Source organism: Eretmochelys imbricata, chromosome 1 (assembly GCF_965152235.1).
Source record: "Eretmochelys imbricata isolate rEreImb1 chromosome 1, rEreImb1.hap1, whole genome shotgun sequence".
Taxonomy (NCBI): Eukaryota; Metazoa; Chordata; order Testudines; family Cheloniidae; genus Eretmochelys; species Eretmochelys imbricata.
In genome coordinates, this window is record NC_135572.1 from 248,626,758 (window position 1) to 248,650,335 (window position 23,578).

The following is a 23,578-nucleotide window of genomic DNA, read 5'->3' on the forward strand; positions in this document are numbered from 1 at the left end:
TATTGAATAACTGTGGGCCTGGTCATGGGTCAGATCCAGTGCCCACTGAAGTCAACTGAAAGTCTTTCGTTGCCTACAATGGGCCTGGAATCGAGGCCCCCAGAGAGGTGCCATGTGCCTGTGAATCTCAGCAAAGAATGGGAATTTCAAGTGCTCAGCACCTATCAGTATGAGGCCCAACAAGACAGCCAACTCTGTACTGAAAACAATGTCACAAAAGTCTATTTTCTTTGAGATCCCTGGGGGACCTCAAGATCTTCCCCTGTGCCTGTTGATAAGGATGCCATTTGCTAATAAACAGTACCCCTTTAAATTATGCCTTCCATGAACACAGCCCCTCATGAGTGTCACACTGATTTCTGAGGGTAATTACTAACCACAGAAGGTATTTAAAGCTAATTATACACCTCCTACTCTTCAGAATTTAACTTGCTTAGCAACCAGTTTCCAGGCAACTCTTGGCACTGTATAATACATCTAACAGTTTTTATTATATATGTATTACATGACAAAGTGGAATGGGAACTTTCCTTGGCTAGACCTGTCTCTCTCATTCCCTGTCCAGTGGTAAGCAGTGATCTCGGGCTAGGACGGAGTTCAGCACCAAGACACACTAAAGCCAGATGCAAATACTCCACCACTGCTTAAGAATCTTACAGCAAAATTTTATCAGGAACTCAACTGTAAATCTTTGTTAGCTAGGCAAAATCCTAAGAATTTTTCTACGAAACACAAGTAGTTTGTGTGCGCTCAAGTGGAAGCGAGTCTAGAAGTGTTATTTTTGAAAAGTGAGAAAATTATTGTAGTGTTTGGGTAATAGAGATACTCTGACATCATCAGGAATAAGTGCATGAGGATCAAATAGCATTAATGCTGTGGTCTTGTTTTCCAGCCTTCATCTAGTCCAAAATGTGTAAGCGTGTGCATGTATGTGTGTGCATGTGCACGCATTTGTGCTATACGTGCACCTATATGTATATAGGAATATTTATGCTTTCCTGTGTTTGTACATGTGTCAGCATGCATGTACTGTACGTGTGCATTCACACGTGCATGTATGTATGTGCATGGGTTAATACGACAATTCTACATTATTATTCACATCTCCTGTATGAGGAAGAAAACAGCAGCTTTCCTGTCCCAATTATGGAGGAAGCCAAAGCATTTCTTATAGCATTCTAGTGTTAGAAGTCTTGCTGGACTTAGAATTCAAAGCCATGAAGACAATATAGGTCACATACTGGAGAGGGAAATGGACTGGAAACCTTTTTCACAATGAGCAAGTATATATTTATAAGCATGATGGAGTAAATTCTGCCAGTGGAAGTATACGTCTGGTCAGCCCAGGCCCTCCACACATTTCTAAAAGCTGATAAATTATTAAGAATCAAACACCCAGTAGGGAAACTCTGTGGATCTTGCTACAAAAGGGTAAAATATTCCAGCTCTGTCCAGTGGTGGGATGAAGCCTAATTTAACATGGAAGCCCTATCTCTTGAGACATTTACAACTAAAGAGAACAGAACACTACCCAATGCTGTAGAAAACAAACACTTGGGTTGGCCTTTCAGTGGAATGAATATCAGCTGATGATCTAACTGGTCTATCTCTAGCTTCTATAATTTTATGACCCAATGTTACCAATGGGGAAGCTTGCAGGCCAACATGCCAGAAAATGTGAACTTCTGAGATAAGTGTCACCTCTAACTCATGGGCCTTATCTCAGTCTAATATTAAGTAAAAAGGTCACTGATTTTGGTGGATGATTGATTAAATTCTATCCACGTTGGGAATGGCTTAGAGTTATCCATGTGCCATGGTGACAGTGAAAGATAATTTTAAAAGGTAGGATAAAAAACCAGTTGAATGACAGAAAAATATACAACTATATTTTACTTACCTAAACTTAGATTTGGAGATCCGATGCCTGAAAGATAAGAGTTACTGTTAGTGCTTCTAAATGAACTGTACACTCTAGACCTCCATGAGAACAGCAATAGAAAGAAGTAAGAATAAGCACAACGGATTCCCAATGCATACTGTTTTCCTCTTTGAAAACTGTAACTCAATCCATGCCACTGGGGGTTGCCCTGGCAGAAGAAGAGTACAGTCTTGTTGGTAAGATGAAGGAGAGTGGTGCCATGTGAACCTGAAGATTCTGTCACCCACATCATCAATGAAACAGCCCTTCTGTTATCTAAGAGGTCATTCTGAAGCCAAGGGTTACCATAACCCTGTTACCAAATGTCTTATACAAATGTGACCATCTTCTTCTTTTTCCTTTTGTCATTGAAGAGTTACAATCCTCTGGATTTTACTTTTATATGAAATAAATGTATGCTAATATATAAATATTAACACTTTGACTTCATATAGCACCTTTCACCTGAGGCTCTCGAAGAACTTTACAAAGTGGTAAATAAATCATCTTCATTTTGCTGAAACCAAGGTATAAAGGGTTATGACCAACAACTTCAAATTTGGGTGCCTACAGTCACAAGTAGTCATGTAAATTAAAGTGGCCCAATTTACAAAGGCACTGAGTGCCCACAGTTTCCATTGGCTTCAGTGGGATTTGCGGGTGCTTAGCACCCTGGAAAATCAGACCACTTTCAACCTAAATATGTATTTCAATGTCTAATTTGAGGCACCCAAGTTTAATGACCTAGGTGACTTACTTAACATCATACAGCAAGTCACAGGCAAAGCCAAGAATAGATTCCCAATCCGTCACTGACAGACCAGACACCAATGGGTCAGTTTCTTTATGTGGAAGGGATTTTAGAGATAGAAACATATATTTCACCAGCAGATGGTCCAAATAAAGAAAAATCCTCTGCACTGAATACATCTCTCCTGCGGTGTCATATGCAAGCAACACTAGGCCACATACCAGCCTGCAGTGAATATAGACAACACCACAAAAAATATTTTTATAAGGAAGAAGAAATAACGTGTCTTCTAAATGTAATACATTGCTGTAAAAAACAATGGGAACTTAAAAGTGAATGAGGTAATGAGGTACCCACAGAGGGTATCCTTAATATTATGATGTTCCAAACACTATAATTTGGAAGAAGTTTTGTTTTGAAAAGTCATCCCTATAGATTGTACAATATGTAGATTTAATGAACGTTCAGACTTAAAGAATGGTTTAAAAGTATGACCTAAAACAAATCATAATTTGTGAACATGCAGTAGGAGAGAGATAGAGCTCAGTCAGAGCAAGGGACAAGTCACAGAGGATGGAAGGAAGAAGAAGTCAAAGGGTGTAAGAGAGAGAGAGAGAAGGAGAGAGAGAGACAGTGAAAGAGGCACAGAGAATGAGAGGAGAGGTCACTCCTGGAGAATGGTAGGGAGGAACAAGGGAGAGAGGTGGAGAGAGGAAGACGTCATGGGGGAGATGACCGATGGAAGGTGAAGGACAGAAGTTTAAAGCCTCTGGGGACCCCATGGGCTGAATCCAAGTGTCCCTCCTGCTTTACGAAAAAGGGATCTGTGTGGCATTTAAGGAACCTTTTCTTTAGGTAAGCAAAAAGTTATGGCAAGTGTTATATTCATCATGCATGTGATAATTACATCTCTGGTGCACAAGGAGCTGCAGCAAAGTGCCATCACTTCTCCGCCAGGCTAGCTAATAATCTTCCCACTGCTTCAGATGCCCTTCTGCTAAGGCAGAAGGTTTACCCCATGGGGGTGCTATATATATATATATATATATACATAGGTCAGGGAAGGAAGAAAATATTTTTATCTAGAGCCAGAATACAAGGGTGAAACATGAATTCTGAAAACATAAGTTGAATAATACGACTGATTCTACAAACATGGAAACATTATGTACAGTAGGCCAGCTAGTCTGTAACACTCCTCTCAGCTGACCCTTACTACCACAGGCCTCCTGCCTTTCAGAAGCACAGTCATTCTTCTCACACAAAAACATGCTGTTATATCTATGGATTCTGGCCCCTTGTTACAAACCCTTTGTGCCACTCCAAAATTACACCTGCCCCCTGAGGTTCAGGGTGTACAAGACTTAGTGCTGGACAAAGTGATGAGTTTAAGACCAATACTTCACAACCCTATTATGTTAGGAGCTTTACGTCACTGGAAAAGAAAGCTTCCCAGTTTTCCAATGAGACACAGCTTTTACTTCTAGCTCTGGAAGGTCTTCAGATATTGGACTTTACAATCCTGACATTTAAAATACAAGAAAGGTATTTTAGATCATTATTAGATGTTTTTAGAGCTCTCTCTGAGTAGAGCAGAGTTAGACTCATGATAGTTTAACTCATCTAAGTTTAAAGAAGGAAGGACACCAAAATAGTTCCCTGTTTGTTTTTTAATTCCCTAAAACTTTTCTAAAATTGTATCTCCATAAATCTGTAACATATAACAGATATGGGGTATAAAGGGTGGGGTATAAAGGGTTAATGAGTTCAGGGTAATCTGCATAAATCACAGGTGGTGCTATACCCCAGATTCTTACTGACAAAACCTTTACACAACACCATCACACATCAGACCATCAAGTATTCCATAGGAGACAGAAAGACATTTATGAAGAAGCGTGTGATATTCTGGTATGAAAGCTATACAGAAATAATATCTATTGCACTAAGACTGTGGAGGATTTAGGCACCAATATAACTGTACATCTACCAGAATAGCAATTCTGGGAACACCTTACAGGTCTCCAAGCATGTAATATCAATCATGATACTTCACAGATATTCTCACTGTACAGATTTTACCACAGTACTGTATAACCATGCAATTATTTGTCACCTTGGTCACAGCTACTACTATACTGTATAACCTCCCAAGTAATTATCTTCCTGATAACTTATAAACCCCCATGGACACAACTAAAAGCTCTCAGAACATCAGTAGCATAGAAATTCACTTACTGTAACTCTAGGAAATACACAACTTCATCATATCCAAGGAGCTGCATTGTTCAGACCTCACAGATTTTAACACTAATCCTAGTGTTGTGACACTGACTGCATGTTGACATGATACAGGTTAGTGGTGCAATTAGTGGTCAAACAGCCAAACAAAACTATCAGGGTAACATTCTTTCCTGGTTAATTTAAAGGTCCTAGAAAAATTCCTTGCTTGTTTCCACTCAGGACTTTGGAATGCCTGAAATAGTGACAACTACCAAAGATCCTATTTTAGACCTTTCATGGGAAAAATGCATGTGGTGACAGGACACTTTAGGAGGGTTAGTCAGTCTCAGGTATGTATCCAGCAATAAAGCTGGTAATATGTCACCTTAATAAATTGTTAGAGCTGAATTCTGCTCTCATATTTGCCTGTGTAATTCCTATGGCAGTCACTGAACTAAACTCTTCTTTCAGGTACATTTTGTGTAACCCCATTAACATCAGTGGAGATGCACAGGTGTAAGTGATGATAGTAACTGGCCCTTTGTGTATTAATTAAAGCCTTCCAGTAAACTGGGACACAGTACTGATGACAAAAGGACAGTTAACCTTGCTTTAATATGGGTTCAGATACTCCCACGACTCCACTGAGACTTGATGGGAAGATCTTTACTTGACAACTATACTCAGTCTCCTGACAGAATCAGTGAGCTGTAGCAGTGCCTGGAGACTGATGCCATTTCTCCTTTCTTTTCCCCTCACTACAGTATTGCTCTGACTCCGACCTGACTGGATGGGCACTGAATCGTACTGGATGGGCACTGAATCGCACTGAATCGTACTGGCAGCTGCTGGCCAGCAGTGGTAAGAGACAGCAGAGCATCTCCATAAAATCATAGAATCATAGAAGATTAGGGTTGGAAGAGACCTCAGGAGGTCATCTAGTTCAACCCCCTGCTCAAAGCAGGACCAATCCCCAAGTAAATCATCCCAGCCAGGGCTTTGTCAAGCCAGGCCTTAAAAACCTCTAAGAATGGAGATTCCACTGCCTCCCTAGGTAACTCATTCCCGTGCTTCACCATCCTCCTAGTAAAATAGTGTTTCCTAATATCCAGCCTAGACCTCCCCCACTGCAATTTGAGACCATTGCTCCTTGTTCTGTCATCTGCCACCACTGAGAACAGCCAAGCTCCATCCTCTTTGGAACCCCCCTTCAGGTAGTTGAAGGCTGCTATCAAATCCCCCCTCACTCTTCTCTTCTGCAGACTAAGTAAGCCCAGTTCCCTCAGCCTCTCCTCATAAGTCCAGCCCCCTAACCATTTTTTGTTGCCTTCTACTGGCATATTTTGTCCAATTTGTCCACAGCCTTTCTGTAGTGGGGGGCCCAAAACTGGACTCCATACTCTAGATGTGGCCTCACCAGTGTCGAATAGAGGGGAATAATCACTTCCCTTGATCTGCTGGCAATGCTCCTATTAATGCAGCCCAATATGTTGTTAGCCTTCTTGGCAACAAGGGCACACTGTTGACTCATATCCAGCTTCTCATCCACTGTAATCCCCAGGTCCTTTTCTGTCGAACTGCAGCTTAGCCAGTCGGTCCCCAGCCCGTAGCAGTACATGGGATTCTTCCGTCCTAAGTGCAGGACTCTGCATTTGTCCTTGTTGAACCCCATCAGATTTCTTTTGGCCCAAGCCTCCAATTTGTCTAGGTCACTCGGGACCCTATCCATACTCTTCAGCGTATCTACCTCTCCCCCCAGTTTAGTGTCATTTGCAAACTTGCTGGGGCTGCAATCAATCCCAAAATCCGTCCTGCTGAAATCTTAAGGTGATTTGCTAGTCAAGGAGTTACACCACAGGCTGGGAAACTAGGCTAGGGTTTTAGAGTCTAATGGAAACTCCAGCCCTGACTGTGAAGCAAGGGGTGAATGGGGGTGGGGGAGGTGGAGTCAGGCTAGTCACAGAGTTGGAAATGTGAAGGATCCTCCTCTATAAAGCCAACCTACTGTCCTCTATACACACATCTCATGAGGTACTGGGCTGGCCGTCAGTACCAATGGCCCAGGCTGTGATACTTGGGAGGGTTGTAGACAAGAAAGAGAAACAAGGGCCAAGCCTGTGCTTTTTCTGACTGAAATCAGCAGTGAATTTCTGGGCTTTTGGCAGACATCTGTTACCATGGCTCCTGATGTGGCGGGGACCAGAGATCTCGCAGCAGCAAAGAGATCAGCAGCAGTCTGTAGTGTCTTCAGACACTATTTGCTTATCAAGCCAGATCAGCAGCAGCCGTGGCAGACAACAAACCTGCATGTGATCAGCTCTTCCCCCTTCTCCACAGATGCCTATACTGACTGTTCTAAGAGCTGCAAAGGAATTATTCTGCCAGCCAGAAGAGCACAAGGAAAAGCACCAAGGGAAATACACTGATGGATCAGCTGATGCCAAGCGCTTTCATTATTTACAAAATTTTCAGGACATAGGATATTCAATTGAAAAGCCTGGGTAACTCATTTATTTTGTTTTATTCTGGCTTTTTTGTTTTAACCCCCCTGTGCAAAATGGTTGGACTATACCAGGACTGAAAGGAAATCCTGGCCAGGATGAAAATGCCAAACGGCTGATTGTTCCAATGAAAGCTGATCATTTGAAGCTGTTTCTTCCTTTGAGTTCAAATGCTTCAACCCTCTACTGTGGCCTCCTGGAACATGAGTCTCAACAAGGGTCTTTCTATAGATCAGCTACTCAAAAAAAAGGCAAGAGCTTCATGTCACCCTGCGTATTTCTGGTTGTATTGGAGGACCAGATTTCTTGGGTGCACCTAGTCCAAAATTCAGTTCCAACAAGGCTAATATTAAGCATGGGTCCTGCCTGACCTCAGGAATCTAAGCTACAACAACATGGGCTCCAAATTAAAGATATATCTGTAGGGAATTCATATGATCTATGGATAAAAATGCAGCATCTCAGATAAATTACTCACTGCTGGGAAGCCTTGTGAGTAAGGCTGCTCCTTAATCCAAAATCCATTGCTCCTAGGTGTAGGTTTAACACCAGTTTATTTGTTGCAGAGGATCATGGGAAACACATTTCAACGCACCTTGTTAAAATAGGTCAGTCACAGCTGTGGTGGGACAGAGGTAAGATTAGGGTTTCAAATTTTGTCTTTGGGATAAAACTGTTGTGTTACCATTCCAATGCAGATGTTATCACAATGTAAGGCAACATCATTGTATGAGTGATGTCATGTTGGCACTGCAGAAGTTTTGGGATGCTTGTAGATGGTTCTTGATAGTCCTATCAAATTCAGAACGGTCCCTAAAAACTGATATGTATTACAGCTACCCTAGGCATTGTGAGCCAAACCCATCCCTGATATAACTCCATTCATGTCCAAGGAATTACCCCAGGGATGAATTTGGCACAGATTTTTTGTTTTTGTTTTGATAAATTGGATGTAAAGCACATTAACGAAATCAAGAAATCCAAATTTAACTCTTCCTAGAACTCCTTCTGTTGGTTCTAAGGTTAGAATCACTCCAGACAGCTCTGCTGAAGAAGGCACTTAGGCTTAGGTACTATAGAAGATACAGGTTTCTTTGGAGTATGATGTACCAGGAAACTACTTCTGCTGGAGGGGTGCTCTCCTGATCTCACTGAGAACATATCTCCATGAAGTCAGGTAGTGCTGTCAGAAGAGATTTCCATTTCCAAAAGAGATGCTTGGAATTAGCTTCTTGTGCTGATATTTCTGCCATTCACAGACCTTTTTTTTTAAGGTTCTACTACTTCATATAAGAACAGAAAGAACATCCAGTAATTCTAAGTCATCTTTAATAACATTGCTTTTCCTTTCCTTCTCCCAAAGGCATGTCTTCCTCTTGTTATAAGTACATTCTGATGGCAAGAAGAAAAGGAGTACTAGTGGCACCTTAGAGACTAACCAATTTATTTGAGCATAAGCTTTCGTGAGCTACAGCTCACTTCATTGGATGCATTCAGTGGAAAATACAGTGAGGAGATTTATATACACATAGAACATGAGAAAATGGGTGTTCATCATGCACACTGTATGGAGAGTGATCACTTAAGATGAGCTACTACCAGCACGGGGTGGGGGGAGGGGAGAAGAAAACCTTTTGTAGTGATAATCAAGGTGAGCCATTTCCAGCAGTTAACAGGAACGTCTGAGGAACGGAGGGGGGGTATAAACATGGGGAAATAGTTTTACTTTAAATAGTTTTACTTTGTTTAATGACACATCCACTCCCAGTCTCTATTCAAGCCTAAGTTAATTGTATCCAGTTTACAAATTAATTCCAATTCAGCAGTCTCTCATTGGAGTCTGTTTTTGAAGTCTTTTTGTTGTAATATTGCGACCTTTAGGTCTGTAATCGAGTGACCAGAGAGATTGAAGTGTTCTCCGACTGGTTTATGAATGTTAAAATTCTTGACATCTGATTTGTGTCCATTTATTCTTTTACGCAGAGACTGTCCAATTTGACCAATGTACATGGCAGAGGGGCATTGCTGGCACATGATGGCATATGTCACATTGGTAGATGTGCAGGTGAACGAGCCTCTGATAGTGTGGCTGATGTGATTAGGCCCTGTGATGGTGTCCCCTGAATAGATATGTGGACACAGTTGGCAACGGGCTTTGTTGCAAGGATAGGTTCCTGGGTTAGTGGTTCTGTTGTGTGGTATGTGGTTGTTGGTGAGTATTTGCTTCAGGTTGGGGGGCTGTCTGTAAGCAACGACTGGCCTGTCTCCCAAGATTTGTGAGAGTGATGGGTCATCCTTCAGGATAGGTTGTAGATCCTTGATGATGCGTTGGAGAGGTTTTAGTTGGGGGCTGAAGGTGACGGCTACTGGCGTTCTGTTATTTTCTTTGTTGGGCCTGTCCTGTAGTAGGTGATTTCTGGGAACTCTTCTGGCTCTGTCAATTTGTTTCTTCACTTCAGCAGGTGGGTACTGTAGTTGTAAGAATGCTTGATAGAGATCTTGTAGGTGTTTGTCTCTGTCTGAGGGGTTGGAGCAAATGTGGTTGTATCGTAGAGCTTGGCTGTAGACGATGGATCGTGTGGTGTGGTCTGGGTGAAAGCTGGAAGCATGTAGGTAGGAATAGCGGTCAGGAGGTTTCTGGTATAGGGTGGTGTTTATGTGACCATCGCTTATTCGCACCATAGTGTCCAGGAAGTGGATCTCTTGTGTGGACTGGTCCCGGCTGAGGTTGATGGTGGGATGGAAATTGTTGAAATCATGGTGGAATTCCTCAAGGGCTTCTTTTCCATGGGTCCAGATGATGAAGATGTTATCAGTGTAGAGTAGGGGCATTAGGGGACAAGAGCTGAGGAAGTGTTGTTCTAAGTCAGCCATAAAAATGTTGGCATACTGTGGGGCCATGCGGGTACCCATAGCAGTGCCGCTGATTTGAAGGTATACATTGTCCCCAAATGTGAAATAGTTATGGGTGAGGACAAAGTCACAAAGTTCAGCCACCAGTTTGCCGTGACATTATCGGGGATACTCTTCCTGATGGCTTGTAGTCCATCTTTGTGTGGAATGTTGGTATAGAGGGCTTCTACATCCATAGTGGCCAAGATGGTGTTTTCAGGAAGATCACAGATGGATTGTAGTTTCCTCAGGAAGTCAGTGGTGTCTTGAAGATAGCTGGGAGTGCTGGTAGCGTAGGGCCTGAGGAGGGAGTCTACATAGCCAGACAATCCTGCTGTCAGGGTGCCAATGCCTGAGATGATTGGGCATCCAGGATTTCCAGGTTTATGGATCTTGGGTAGCAGACAGAATACCCCTGGTTGGGGTTCCAGGGGTGTGTCTGTGTGGATTTGTTCTTGTGCTTTTTCAGGGAGTTTCTTGAGCAAATGGTGTAGTTTCTTTTGGTAACCCTCAGTGGGATCAGAGGGTAATGGCTTGTAGAAAGTGGTGTTGGAGAGCTGCCGAGCAGCCTCTTGTTCATATTCCGACCTATTCATGATGACAACAGCACCTCCTTTGTCAGCCTTTTTGATTATGATGTCAGAGTTGTTTCTGAGGCTGTGGATGGCATTGTGTTCCGCACGGCTGAGGTTATGGGGCAAGTGATGCTGCTTTTCCACGATTTCAGCCCGTGCACGTTGGCGGAAGCACTCTATGTAGAAGTCCAGTCTGTTGTTTCGATCTTCAGGAGGTGTCCACCTAGAATCCTTCTTTCTGTAGTGTTGGTAGGGAGGTCTCTGTGGATTAGTATGTTGTTCAGAGGTATGTTGGAAATATTCCTTGAGTCGGAGACGTCAAAAATAGGATTCTAGGTCACCACAGAACTGTATCATGTTCGTGGGGTGGAGGGGCAGAAGGAGAGGTCCCGAGATAGGACAGATTCTTCTGCTGGGCTAAAAGTATAGTTGGATAGATTAACAATACTGCTGGGTGGGTTAAGGGAACCTTGTCAATCTATCCAACTATACTCTTAGCCCAGCAGAAGAATCTGTCATATCTCGGCCTCCCCCACCCCCCGCTCCCCTGCTGGTAATAGCTCATCTTAAGTGATCAGTCTCTTTACAGTGTGTATGATAACACCCATTTTTTCACATTCTATGTGTATATAAATCTCCTCACTGTATTTTCCACTGAATGCATCCGATGAAGTGAGCTGTAGCTCACGAAAGCTTATGCTCAAATAAATTGGTTAGTCTCTAAGGTGCCACTAGTACTCCTTTTCTTTTTGTGTATACAGACTAACACGGCTGCTACTCTGAAATCTGATGGCAAGGTTGACTTGCCAAACTAACAGAGTTAAATACCCTTCAGCCCGATGTCACTAAAAAAATCAACTTTGACTTGAAATCTCCCTATTGCTCCAACAAGACTAAAGGGACTCATTGCCCCTGAGATTTTACCAGATTTGTAGAAATGATAATTTGCCTAAAAGACAAATTGAAGCTTTACAAAGTTCATCTAGTTATTTCATTTTGCTTGCAAATTCCAGTGGAAAGATGAACTCACAAAGGTCTACTAAAAAGTACAGGTCAGATCTTCAGATGGAGTAAATGGGCATTGCTCAACTGAAGCCAAAGGAGCAAAAATAATAATAAATAATAATAATAATTTTAAAAAGCCTGTTACGAACTGAAGATATGGCCCTATAAACTTGTCTGAAAGATTCAGCATTCTTCATACAAGAATTCCCCCTGTATTTTAGAATTGAGCTAATCACTACTTCCCTATTATCAGGCCAAATCCTGAAGTCCTTACTCAGCCTCTCCTCAAGGAATACTCTCATTCAACTTAATAGGTCAAATTGTGAAATTCTTACATAATTTTTTACATGCTCCATGGGGTATTTTGGCTTACATGAGGATTGAACAAGGATTTAATAGGAACTTCAGGATTTGGTACACCCTAACAATCTGAATTTCAGACTTGTTGCTGCCTGAGAGGGAGACATGACAACTACAATAAACTAGAGATGGGCCCAAGCACCAAAGTTCAGATCCAGATCTGAACTTCCCTAAAGTTGGAGAGTTTCCAGATCCAGATTATTGGTTCAGGCCCATTATTAAGACAGGAACCATTGGCAAAATGTGGATCTCAGTCCAGATTTGGGTATGGATTTCAAACACACTGGTGTGGCCTCTTGTTATCCTGGTGGCAGGGAGCATCTTCCATTTCCCTGACGCTTGGAACAGTATCAATGGGGCCTAGAGGAACTTGCACCCAGTCTTCTTTTGGCCAAAGAAAAGTTTGCTGAGATTCTAGTCTTTTTTGGAGGAAGGAATGTGAAGCCCCTCCCCATAAAACTGTATTGGCTTCAATTTCCCACTACGTTTGAGTTGTTCTCAGATATAGTGGAGAATGGCAACTGCAGAAAGATGGCTGCATCTCCCTCCTTGATCCTCAGCTGTCCAACCCTGGTGGAACTTAAAACAGCAATGGGCCTATCTTAATTTCCACCACTGGTGTAAGTTTCACACCAGTTGAGGATCAGGTGTAAAAGAGCTTTGCTCCACCATGCACCTTCCTGTCCATGCCCAGCCCCTGGAATTCCCCTGACATGCCCTGTCCTTCCCCCTTACACTTTGGGTAGGCGGATAGCTGGAGCAGAAAGTAACAGAGTGGAATTTCCCACTGGTCATCTCTAGCTATTTTAGGCCTATTTTGCACCCCACAGAAACATATATTTGAAAACCTGATTACCTACAGAATTGAGTGTTAGCCTCAGTATCCTGGCCACTTTCTAATTAAGGTAATTCTACTCTAGCTGTCAAAATCCCCCCTGCAGTTTCAACATAGGACAAGTCATCCTTCATGTCTCCTAAACCCATGAATGTGTAGTGTCTCTTGGCACTTTCAGATAGCTGCCACTTTTTACCCTGAAGGTGATTGCACTTCAGTGCTGGAAAAGTGACCCCTACATACACAGACCATGAAGTGCTTTAGGATCCTTTGGGATGAAAAGCATGATATGAATGCACATTGTAATATTAAATTACAGGTGACTATATAGACACTATAATACATTTGCCATTTTTGTTATTATTTGTATTACGCTCATGCCTAAGGACCTCGCCGTGACAAACACTATACACACAAAGGAAAAAAGAGACAGTCCCTGCCATGAAGAGCTTACAAACTACAAAAGAGAACAGGTGAATGCAGCAGACAGATGGAGGAAGCACAAGGAAAAAGGATAAGTAATTTTTCATGAGGTCTGTGATCTGGGTGATGAAAACAAACTGCACTTGCAAATAACTTTGTGCACACCAGATAAGTAATTACAGATAGTGGCAACTGCTGACCAATATTATGGGGCCTAAATTACGCTTCTATAGTATAGGTCCCAGGGAGCTTGGGGTGGATTTTTGCCTCCTTGAGTTCTTCAGTTTGCAAGGGGACTGTGCAGGCTGCACCACAGGTGTGCTGAGGCTGTTCTGCAGGGCAGTTGAGGTCGTGAAGTCACTTATAATCCCACCTACCACTTCCTCCCTTTGGTGTGACATATGCTTCTGGGTACACACTGACGTAGCATTCTGCCTGCAGTTGTGACCAGCCCTTGTGAGAGCCATGCAAGAGGGTGAGAGAAGATGCTTTCCCCACTCTGCTATGCACTCACACAAGGGCCTGCCATAGTCCAGCACATAATATTTTAAATACCTTCCAGAAATACTGTCTCACATATTTTGCATATGTGCCTAATAGATTTTATGACCCATGGCATTTTTTCTGATTGAGGTACTTTTATGTCATCATTAACATTTTTATAATAAGAGGTACCATGCTATGTACAGTAATCAGAACTTGATGTGCAGTGCAAATCCCATTAGTCCTGATGAAAACGTTGTGCATTGATTTGAGAACATATCCAGAATTTTGGAATCTGGATCCATCACTTTTAAAGGGACACTTTTCAAAATAAAAATGCTGCAACTCTTGAGTGCTTGCAGGTTTGGGACCAGAGGTATATATTTAAATTATGTTACCTGTTCTATTAATAACACCTTAAGTAATTAAACCTGAAAGAATGCTGAGTATCAAAATGATTTTACATAATGTATGATGTTTGCTTGCTTTTTGCATGTCACTCATCTCATTAAATCAGACTAGTCAGTTTCACTCTTTGGTTCTCCTGTGCTAGCTAGACCAATGTCATTCTGTCTGGGTATCTATCAATACAGGAGAATGTTTAATTTAAAAGAAAATGGTTTTCATCAACTTTTTAAAAAGTACATTATAGGGCTTGTTTACATGGGTAATGATTCCAGAATAGCTATTACTGATTAACGTGCAGATGTTCATATTACTGATTAACGTGCAGACGTTCAAATTCCAGAATAAGAGTGCCTTATTCTGAATTAAGGCAATCTTATTCTGGAATAAGAGTGTCCTCAGATGAAATTAATCAAGAAATATTTAATCCATTCAAATTTACACCCTTCCTTATTATCCTTTAATTTTCATGTGTGGATAAGACCATAGAAACAGTTCTCTTTATAGTGCACCTGATTCTGGTCTAATTAACACATAAATCCCAAATCCCTCCACTGAGATCAAGAGTCACTCTGGATTTACCTGACTGAGATAAGAATGTGGCCTATTAGGTTTCATAACTTCCCACATACAATTTTCTTGTTTAAAAACTGTGGTAAATCCAGGACAAACAGCTACAAAAGGGGGGGGTAGTAATTAGTCCCAGGGGATTAAAAGGCCCCTCCCTATCCACTGAGGAGAGAGAACCATGGGGCAATAAGGTTCAGCTGGAAAAGGGGTTGCTAGGGAACCAATTAGGTTCAGCTGACTCCAACTACTTGGGACCTTTTTAAACCCTCCCCTGGGTGGTTGCGGGGGAGTGAGAGGAGTAGGGAAGCTGCTAGTATGCTGTTTGCAGCAAGATGCCAGACCCTCCCAGTAGGGAGGCTGCACTTGCTCCCCAGAAGGGAAGGAAAACAAGCACAAGGGACTGACTGAGGAGAGGAGTAGCAGGACCCTGTGCCACCTATAAGGATTCACCTTGCCCCAAACCTGAGTCTCCAAGGCTAAAAAGGACTGAGCCTACTGAGGTGAACAAGGTATTTTGCCACAAAACCCTTAAGTTTGCATTTAAAATACTTGGATTTAACCCTTTAAATCCATCTTGCCTGCAGCAGAAGCAACATTGATATCTTTATATATGTACTCACGCCAGCCTAGCACCGCAGTTTTCTCCTTCAATATCTGCTCCTGCCACATTGTCTGTGTTCACGGACTCAGTCTCACTTGTAGGCATGCTCACTGCAAAGTGAAGAAAAAGCAAAGAGTTGGTGATTAGATTGCAAAGCATCTGTTAGCAACCAATGACAATGGAGGGGACAGCTTAGCAAATAGACTCTGAGTAGCAATATCTGAGCCTTATGCATTGGGCCCTACCAAATTCATGGTCCATTTTTGTCAATTTCACAGTCAAAGGATATTTTCCTCCCTTGGTGTTCACACCTCAAGTGCTAGAAGAGGGCCTCATCCTCCCTGATTGAACTAACCTCGTTATCCCTAGCCTGATTCTTGCTTGCATAGTTATACCTGCCTCTGGAAACTTCCACTACATGCATCTGATGAAGTCGGTATTTACCCACAAAAGCTTATGCTCCAATATGTCTGTTAGTCTATAAGGTGTCACAGGACTCTTTGCCATTAATTTCATGGTTTTAGATATTTAAACCTGAAATTTTACTGTATTGTAAATGTGGGGGTCCTGACACAAAAGGGGGTTGTGGGGGTGTGGAGTTGTAAGGCTATTGTAGGGGGGTCATGGTGTTGCCATCTTTACTTCTGAAGGCAGCACTGCAGAGCTGGACTGCTAGAGGGTGGCTGCTGGCCAGGCACCCAGCTCTGAAGGCAGGGCCACTGCCAGCAGCAGCACAGAGGTGAGGGTCTCATGCTATGGGGAACGGGTTACCACTTTTTTGGGGGCAGCAGGGCCAGCCTTATGGGTAGGTGCCATATTCAAGGGGATGCCGTGGTCACCTCTCCCCAAACACAGCCAGCTGAAGGCGCCTTTAACCCTGAGCGCTGGGCCTGGAAGGGGCAGAGCTGGGGGTGCCCCAGCCAGGGGCTCCTACTATGTGCCAGACTCCAGCTGCTAGTCCTGGCTAGGCTGCTGCTGGTGGCAGCACTGCCTTCAGATCTGGGCTCCCATTCAGAAGCCGTTGAGCTTCCTGCAGCTGGGGGAGGTTCCTGGAGGTGGGTCTGACCTGGCCCCAGTCGTGGCTCCTGCAGAGAAAGAAGTAGTCCCATCCTGGCCAGAACTAGCAGCTGGAGCCCGGTGCAGGGTAGGAGCCTCTGGCTGGGGTGCCCCCAGCTCTGCCCCTCCTCTACAATAGCCAGATTTCATGGGGAGGCCAGATTTCACAGTCCGTGTTGCGTTTTCCAGGGTCGTAAATATAGTAGGGCCCTACTTATGCGGTTTGCTGAGCAAGTCTGTGGCCTTATTGCATAGGCCAAGCAGGTATAGCTTAAGTATATACTCAAGTTCCCCATCAGAAAAGAGTGGGACAAGAGCTGCTGCTCTGCTTCTTTCAGTGAATTAATCCCTTGAAAGTTTATAAATAGGATCAATGGAAACTGGAGGGAAAATCTGGCAAAACCACCAAAGAGATTAACAGTGGAACATTTAAAAAAACATTCCTTTATTTCTGCATGGTCTACATTTTTTAAAATAAATGATATATGTTCTGGTGAACTGATTGCTGATGAAAAGTACCAGAGTCACAGCTCTTGTGACTGAAGTCCTCTATTATCTGAAAAGCAGCTATAGCATTAGCAGCAGTGACGCTATCCTCCCCAAAACTGCCCACCGCTGTGCCTCAACCTTACACCTGGAGGAATGGGATCTCTAGGAATGAGAGAGTAGCTCAGTTTCTATGGCCCATTCAGTCTATGACCTGACTTTCTAGAATTTCCAACAAGGAAGCTAAAGAATACTGACTGTGGTGGAGTTTTTGTGTGAACGCCTGTCAATTAAGAACCAGGCTGAATATTGTAATCCACATCTACCTGATTGTTTTTGAATAGGGGACTGACTTCCTAGACCATTATCAATCCCCTAAATCTTTCATTCCACCAAGAGTTCATGGAAGAAGACAACTCCAACTGAGTAACTGCTTGTGTCCCTTGTTTGGAGAATTAAAATACCTCCTTAGCATATATCTGTCTGAGGTCATGTGGCACAAAGGACAGCACTTCTCCCTATGTGTCTTTCCTCCCTCCCTACTTTCCAAATACACAAAATGAATTAAAGACAAAGAAATGACTCTTCAAGCTGAATGGTATGATAGGCTGTCAGAACATGACCTATGTTAGCAGCTGTACAGATGTCGGTGGGACTTTAGAGCATGCTGTGTATTAGCGGCTGGAAAGATATTTAATGGGCTGTCAGAACATGTTGTGTATTACTAAGAACACAGCTATTGTTAGCAATAAGACAGACATCCAATGGGCTACCAGAGCAAGAGCTAAACTAACTCCAGGAGATAAACCTGATGGTCCTTTCAGGGTATGCTCTGCATTTGCAACTGGGCAGATGTCCAATGGGCTGTGAGACCAGGTCCTCTTCTAGAAGCTGGAGAGCGATCTGATGGCCCTTCCAAACATATCCTGTATTCTTGCTTCAGTGCAGAGTATTCCCTCTTTTTCAATCTAACAATCTCCAGCATTTCTACTTTGTCTCTTAGGGAGAGCTAAAATTCTTAGATTGTGTTTTTGAGCACTGAATGAAATATTTGACACTATGGCACTCCCTCCAACATGACCAAATGCATTGCTCCAAGTGTGTCCACACCTTTACATAATCTTATGAGCTGGCTGAAATCTTGTTATGGGTTGAGTTAAAACCCCATTGAGATTGAGAGGTGTGAAGGCACCATTCAATTAACATTACTGTAAGCATAAGCCCCCACTTAAAACAAGAAGAGTGTGTGAAATTTGCCCAGGAGCTTTTGGCTGAGTATTGTTTGGATAGGGGTGAGGGACGGAGGGGAGAGGAGACAACAGACTGAAAAAGACAAAAACAGAGAGGCAGATGCAAAATGCTAGAAAGCCTAGCAGTAGCCTGTAAGCACAGTGTGACCCTGGAAAAAGGGTAGTGGAGAGGGATTTTGGATCTGCTGGCTAGAGAGGCTTGGGGCTGTAAGCTAAGAAACTGCTCTTTTTGTTCTTGCTTCCTCCTGGGTTTGGAGAAGGAAGATTTTGTATATTTCTTGTAAATAAACAAGATTGCAACAAAGAAAATACCAGACTCCATCAATTTCTGCTTCCAACTGGAACATTTCTAGGGTCCTGAACTTTGACTAGCTGCTTAGGTCAAAAAGGGGCAACAGTAACGTATGTGCTCTTATTGTCTTATTTGCTTGGAGAAACAACCTAAGAAACCAGCGAGATTAATATTTTGACGCACAAGAAACTGCCAAGCAAACTGAAAAAGAAACCAACCCCCAAGGTTAACATTTGATCATACAGTCTGACCCCACCCCAGGAAAACAAAACAGAGTTATTTGGCCCGTAATCTTCTGATATGAAGTGAAGCACCTTCAAAACATATTTGAGCTTGATTGCAAATGGAAAACAGTTTTGAAGATATTAGAAAAAGGTTGCTTTGCAACACCTCAAACACATATACAGGACACTGCACAAGCAATAGAAGGAGTGAGGCACATACATGCATAAATATACTCACATACTATATATATATATATATACGTATACACACACATGTTATGGACACAGAGCACAGTGGAACATTACCATGGGTTTCTGTGGAGTGACTAAACCAAGCAAACTTCCCTTTCTTCTTATCAGGCAAGCCAGCAGGAGTGCTTCCTTTCACAGACAAGATGGTCAGTGTCAAGTACCAGGAACAAGACATCAATAGAGAGCATGCAGCCAGTGACAGGCAAAAGAAAAAAACAAGGAACTCAGCTTACACATATGACATCCACTTCTGTCTGAAAACTTCATAATGAATTAAAAATACAAAATGGAAAATAAAGGCATATGGAAGTATGAAATATTACAATATACACTGTCAGAGGAGTATCCTCCTCTTCTTTCTGATCTTAGTTACAAGCTGAATCCCGCAAGCATCAAGCCATTGAGTTAAAGTTGTGGGCCAAATCCTTGTCCCACTGACATGAATGGCAAAATTCCCAAAGAGTGACTAATCTAGCTATCTGTGCTTCATATGGTGATTGCCTTGCTTCTGGGAGTAGCAAAAATAAGGCAATCGCAATTTGTCCCCAAGTTTTATGGCTGCATTGTGGGCAATGGGGCCAGGATTTGGACTAGCCAATGTCTGAATACACACTTGTTGGATTTCCTCCGCTATGTTGGCAATGCTGCTACTTGAAAACTCTTGGTGGACTGCTGTGAATGCAATTCTCTGTTTTATGCTGATTTCCAGAGATTAATAACATCTACCAAGTTGGCCCAGAGGAGCTGAACTACAGAGTCATGCCCAGACTGGAATAAGACTGATGAGTCTTTTCCCCACACTATGTCTCTCCTGCTTTCCACCTGAAGTTACACTGAGCAGCCGCCCACTGACGTTCTGGTGTGTGGGTTTGTATGGCATTATAAAACACTGATCCACTCTTTATTACACACGAGGGGCCAGATCCTCCACTAATCTTGCTTCTGCTCTCTGCAGGCGGGTCTGCCTGTCCTAAATTTGAGTAGACCAGGTGGGCGAGGTAATATCCTTTATTGGACCAACTTCTGTTGGTGAGAGACAAGCTAATTAGAGTGCACTGAGCAGGCTGCACTGCAATGGCCACAAGGGCTGAAATCGCAGCCAAGGATCAGCATAGTACAGACGTGGCCAAACTGTGGCTTGTCCTCTTGCCCCCCAGAGCCCTGCACGCACCCCCCACCCATTTCCATCTACAGGACTGGGAAGGGGGGAGCTCGGGGCTTCTGCCATGCGGCGGGGTGATAGGATAAGGGGCTTCTGCCCTGCTGGGGGGAGGGGTCTAAGGGCTTTAGCTCAGTGGAAGGGCAGGGGGCATCAGGGCAGAAGGCCCATACCGTGGAAGGCACTGTCCCGCGGGGCAGATTGTGCATGTCTTGCAGCTCTCGAACTTCTGAAGATTATTGTATATAGCTTGTAGGGTCAGTATGTTTGGCCACTCCTGGCATAGCACATTGTCATGCACTTGGGCGTGGCTATGTTAAAGCAATTTTTACTTGTAAAACACAACATAGGTGGAAGATGTTCACAGCAATAAATGCTATAAATCCCTATGTGTATGCCAGAGGGACCATGGCCTAGAGGTTAATGTGCAGGACAGCCAGGAGAACTGGCCTCATATTCCCAGCTCTGCTACAGCCTCCCTAGGCAAATCACTTTAACCTTTCTGTGCCTCGTCTCCCCCATCAGGATGAAGGGGAGAGTCATACTCACGTCCCCCACAGGGGTGGTGCAAAGCTTCATTTGTTCATGTTTGTAAAGCATTTTTAGCTCCTCAGAATGGAAGGTGCTGCAGAAGAGCTAATTACTGTATCATTCATATATCTACATTATTGAAGAGAGCAAGCCTACACGGGGTTCAAATGCACAGGAGTCCAATGCTGAGCCAGTTCCTGTTAAACAGTCAGCTGACTTCCCATTACTCAGAAGCACTAGTTGCCAAAGATGAACAGAGCGCCAGCCTTGCTGCAGCGGAGGGACTTACTCTTCAATGTCAAAATGAAGGGGGCAGAGACGCACACAGACTGGGACAGGGTATGAAGCGAACCACAACAAAGATGGGGAGGGTCATTCTTATCTAACCCTATTCACAGGATGCAAAACTTGTTAAGGGCACCCAGCCTTTAGACTTGAAACAAGGTGCACCTTTTTAACAGTGAAGGTAATTAACCATTGGAATAATTTACCAGGGAATGCGGTGGAGAATTCATCACTGGACATTTTTAAAATCAAGATGGCATGTTTTTTCTAAATCAAGATGGCATGTTTTTTCTAAAAGATATGGTCTAGTTCAAACACAAATTAATTCCAGGAAGTCCTATGGCCTGTACTATACAGGAGGTCAGACCAGATGGTCACAATAGTTCCTGCTGGCTTTATAATCTATGGCTCTACTAATCAAAAATGGGAGTGGATTATCCTCAGTAGTTCTTGTGCCCTGTGCTCCTCTCCCCTGTGGTGCTTGGTGATGGGTGGATTCCCCCAACACAGGCTCCCCACCAGCCTCTAAAAAACTACTGCATGCATCCATGCAAGGAATCCCCACAGAGCTGGGCTCTGCATCGTGCAGAGAACACCACCTGTACTAGCTACCCAAACCCACCCCTAACTGCCTCAGAGGAGAATGGTGAAGCGTCCATTCCCCACACACTTCACGCTGCAGGTGTCTGATCATCCTGGCACCCCAGGCTAAAACAAAGATTGATCTCTCTTCACTGCATGCCTTGAATGACATGTCCACCAGCATGATGGAGGGCTATTTTGACTTATTTTCCAACTCCTATTTTTCACCACGTTTCCCCTTCCCCTGTCACCTCTGATCACTGCTAAAGGTAATGGGACACAAGGACAACCCGAGTAGAAGCAGTGTGGTCCAACAGACAGGGCAATGGATTTGAAACCAGATGGACCTGGATCTCATCTTTGTTCTGCCATGGGCTCGCTGTGTCATCATGGGCAAACCTCTCTATGCTTCTGTTTCTCCTTCTCTAACACAGGGATAGTAATTCTCCACTCACTTTTGTCAAGCTCTTTGAGATCTATGGATGAAAAACATTGTAATGAGAGCTAAGTATTATCATTATTATTGACACTAATGCTTTCCAGGTGGGACTCAGCAAGATCACGAAACAACTCTGAGGAGCAAAGGATTCTGTGAATTCTCCAGCTGGAACTTAAGATTTGTTTTTCCATCAGGCACAACAAAAACAAATTGCAGTCTTCAGTTTCCAAGCTGCCTCCTTAAACTGAGTTAGCATTGAGTGAATGACTTCATCTCCAAAAAGAACCCCATTTCCTACTGCGTCTCTCCTGTCCATCCATCCATGAATGAGTTTGTGGGCAACTGTCAGAATATCAAACAAGTCATGTTTTTTCTGTGGAGTGTCCTCAGTTTAATACATGAACACTGCCTAGCTTCCTCCTTTCATCACCTCTGTTTGTGGAAAGCCATACTCATTCATTTTACCAATTAATTTAAATGAGATACAGTTTTCATTCTGCTGTATGCATTTCTCCTGGGAACATATTCTTATATGCAAGTGTAACACTGACAGACCCCGGTCATCGGTGGGCAGGATCGAACCTGAGATCTCTGGAACTGAATGCATGAGCCTCTACTGCATGAGCGAAAAGCCACGTGGCCCTTAACTAAGGCTGTAGAACAGACTCTCCAAGTGGTCTCAGTGCCACTAGATGGGACAGAACACCACACCCAGGAGGTGTGTAGGTTATACCAGGAGCATGCAAAAAGTAAATTATTGGGTACATGGGGGTAAATGTTTGTGTATAGGAGAGCCCCTCTTGTGCATCTCAGATAGCAGGCAGGAAAAAACTAGCTATGAAATGGGAACCTCTTTTGGGGTTTCTGTCCTGCACAGTGACATTGTATTGTTGTGGATTGGGTTAAACCTTATCTAATCTACTCCGACCTCAACTGCTACAATGATCAACACCCCTCACAATGCTCCTTTCAAGATCCATGGATCCTACCCATGCCTATCACAACAACCTTATCCAGTGCACTAAATGCCTCAGTAAAAACTATGTGGATGAAATCAGACAATCACTATACTCTCGAATGAACTCGCACAGGAAAGTGATAAAAACATCATAGCTCCTGTGAGTGAACACTTTTCACTCTTTTCAGAGTGGTAGCCGTGTTAGTCTGTATCAGCAAAAAGAACGAGGAGGACTTGTGGCACCTTAGAGACTAACAAATTTATTTGAGCGTAAGCTTTCGTGGGCTAAACTCCACTTCATCAGATGCATACAGTAGGACGAGATATATATATATATATATATATATATATATATATATATATATATATATATATATATATATATATATATATATATATATATATATATATATACACACAGAGAACGTGAAAAAATGGGTGTTGCCATACCCACTATAACGAGAGTGATCAGTTAAGGTGAGCTATTATCAGCAGGAGGAAAAAAAACCTTTTGTAGTG

The 23,578-nt window shown here is 43.1% G+C and overlaps 1 protein-coding gene across 2 annotated transcripts in view; it reads right to left on the reverse strand.

Annotated features, from left to right (window-relative positions):
- CACNA1C (calcium voltage-gated channel subunit alpha1 C) overlaps positions 1-23,578 on the reverse strand; it is a 709,385-nt gene that overhangs the window by 140,086 nt on the left and 545,721 nt on the right. For both annotated transcript variants that reach the window (XM_077827237.1, XM_077827230.1), the window contains exons 10-11: positions 15,565-15,655; positions 1,901-1,927 (exon numbers count right to left, since the gene is read on the reverse strand). In XM_077827237.1, the coding sequence (XP_077683363.1) occupies positions 1,901-1,927; positions 15,565-15,655 (118 nt within the window). The remainder of the gene's footprint in view (positions 1-1,900; positions 1,928-15,564; positions 15,656-23,578) is intronic.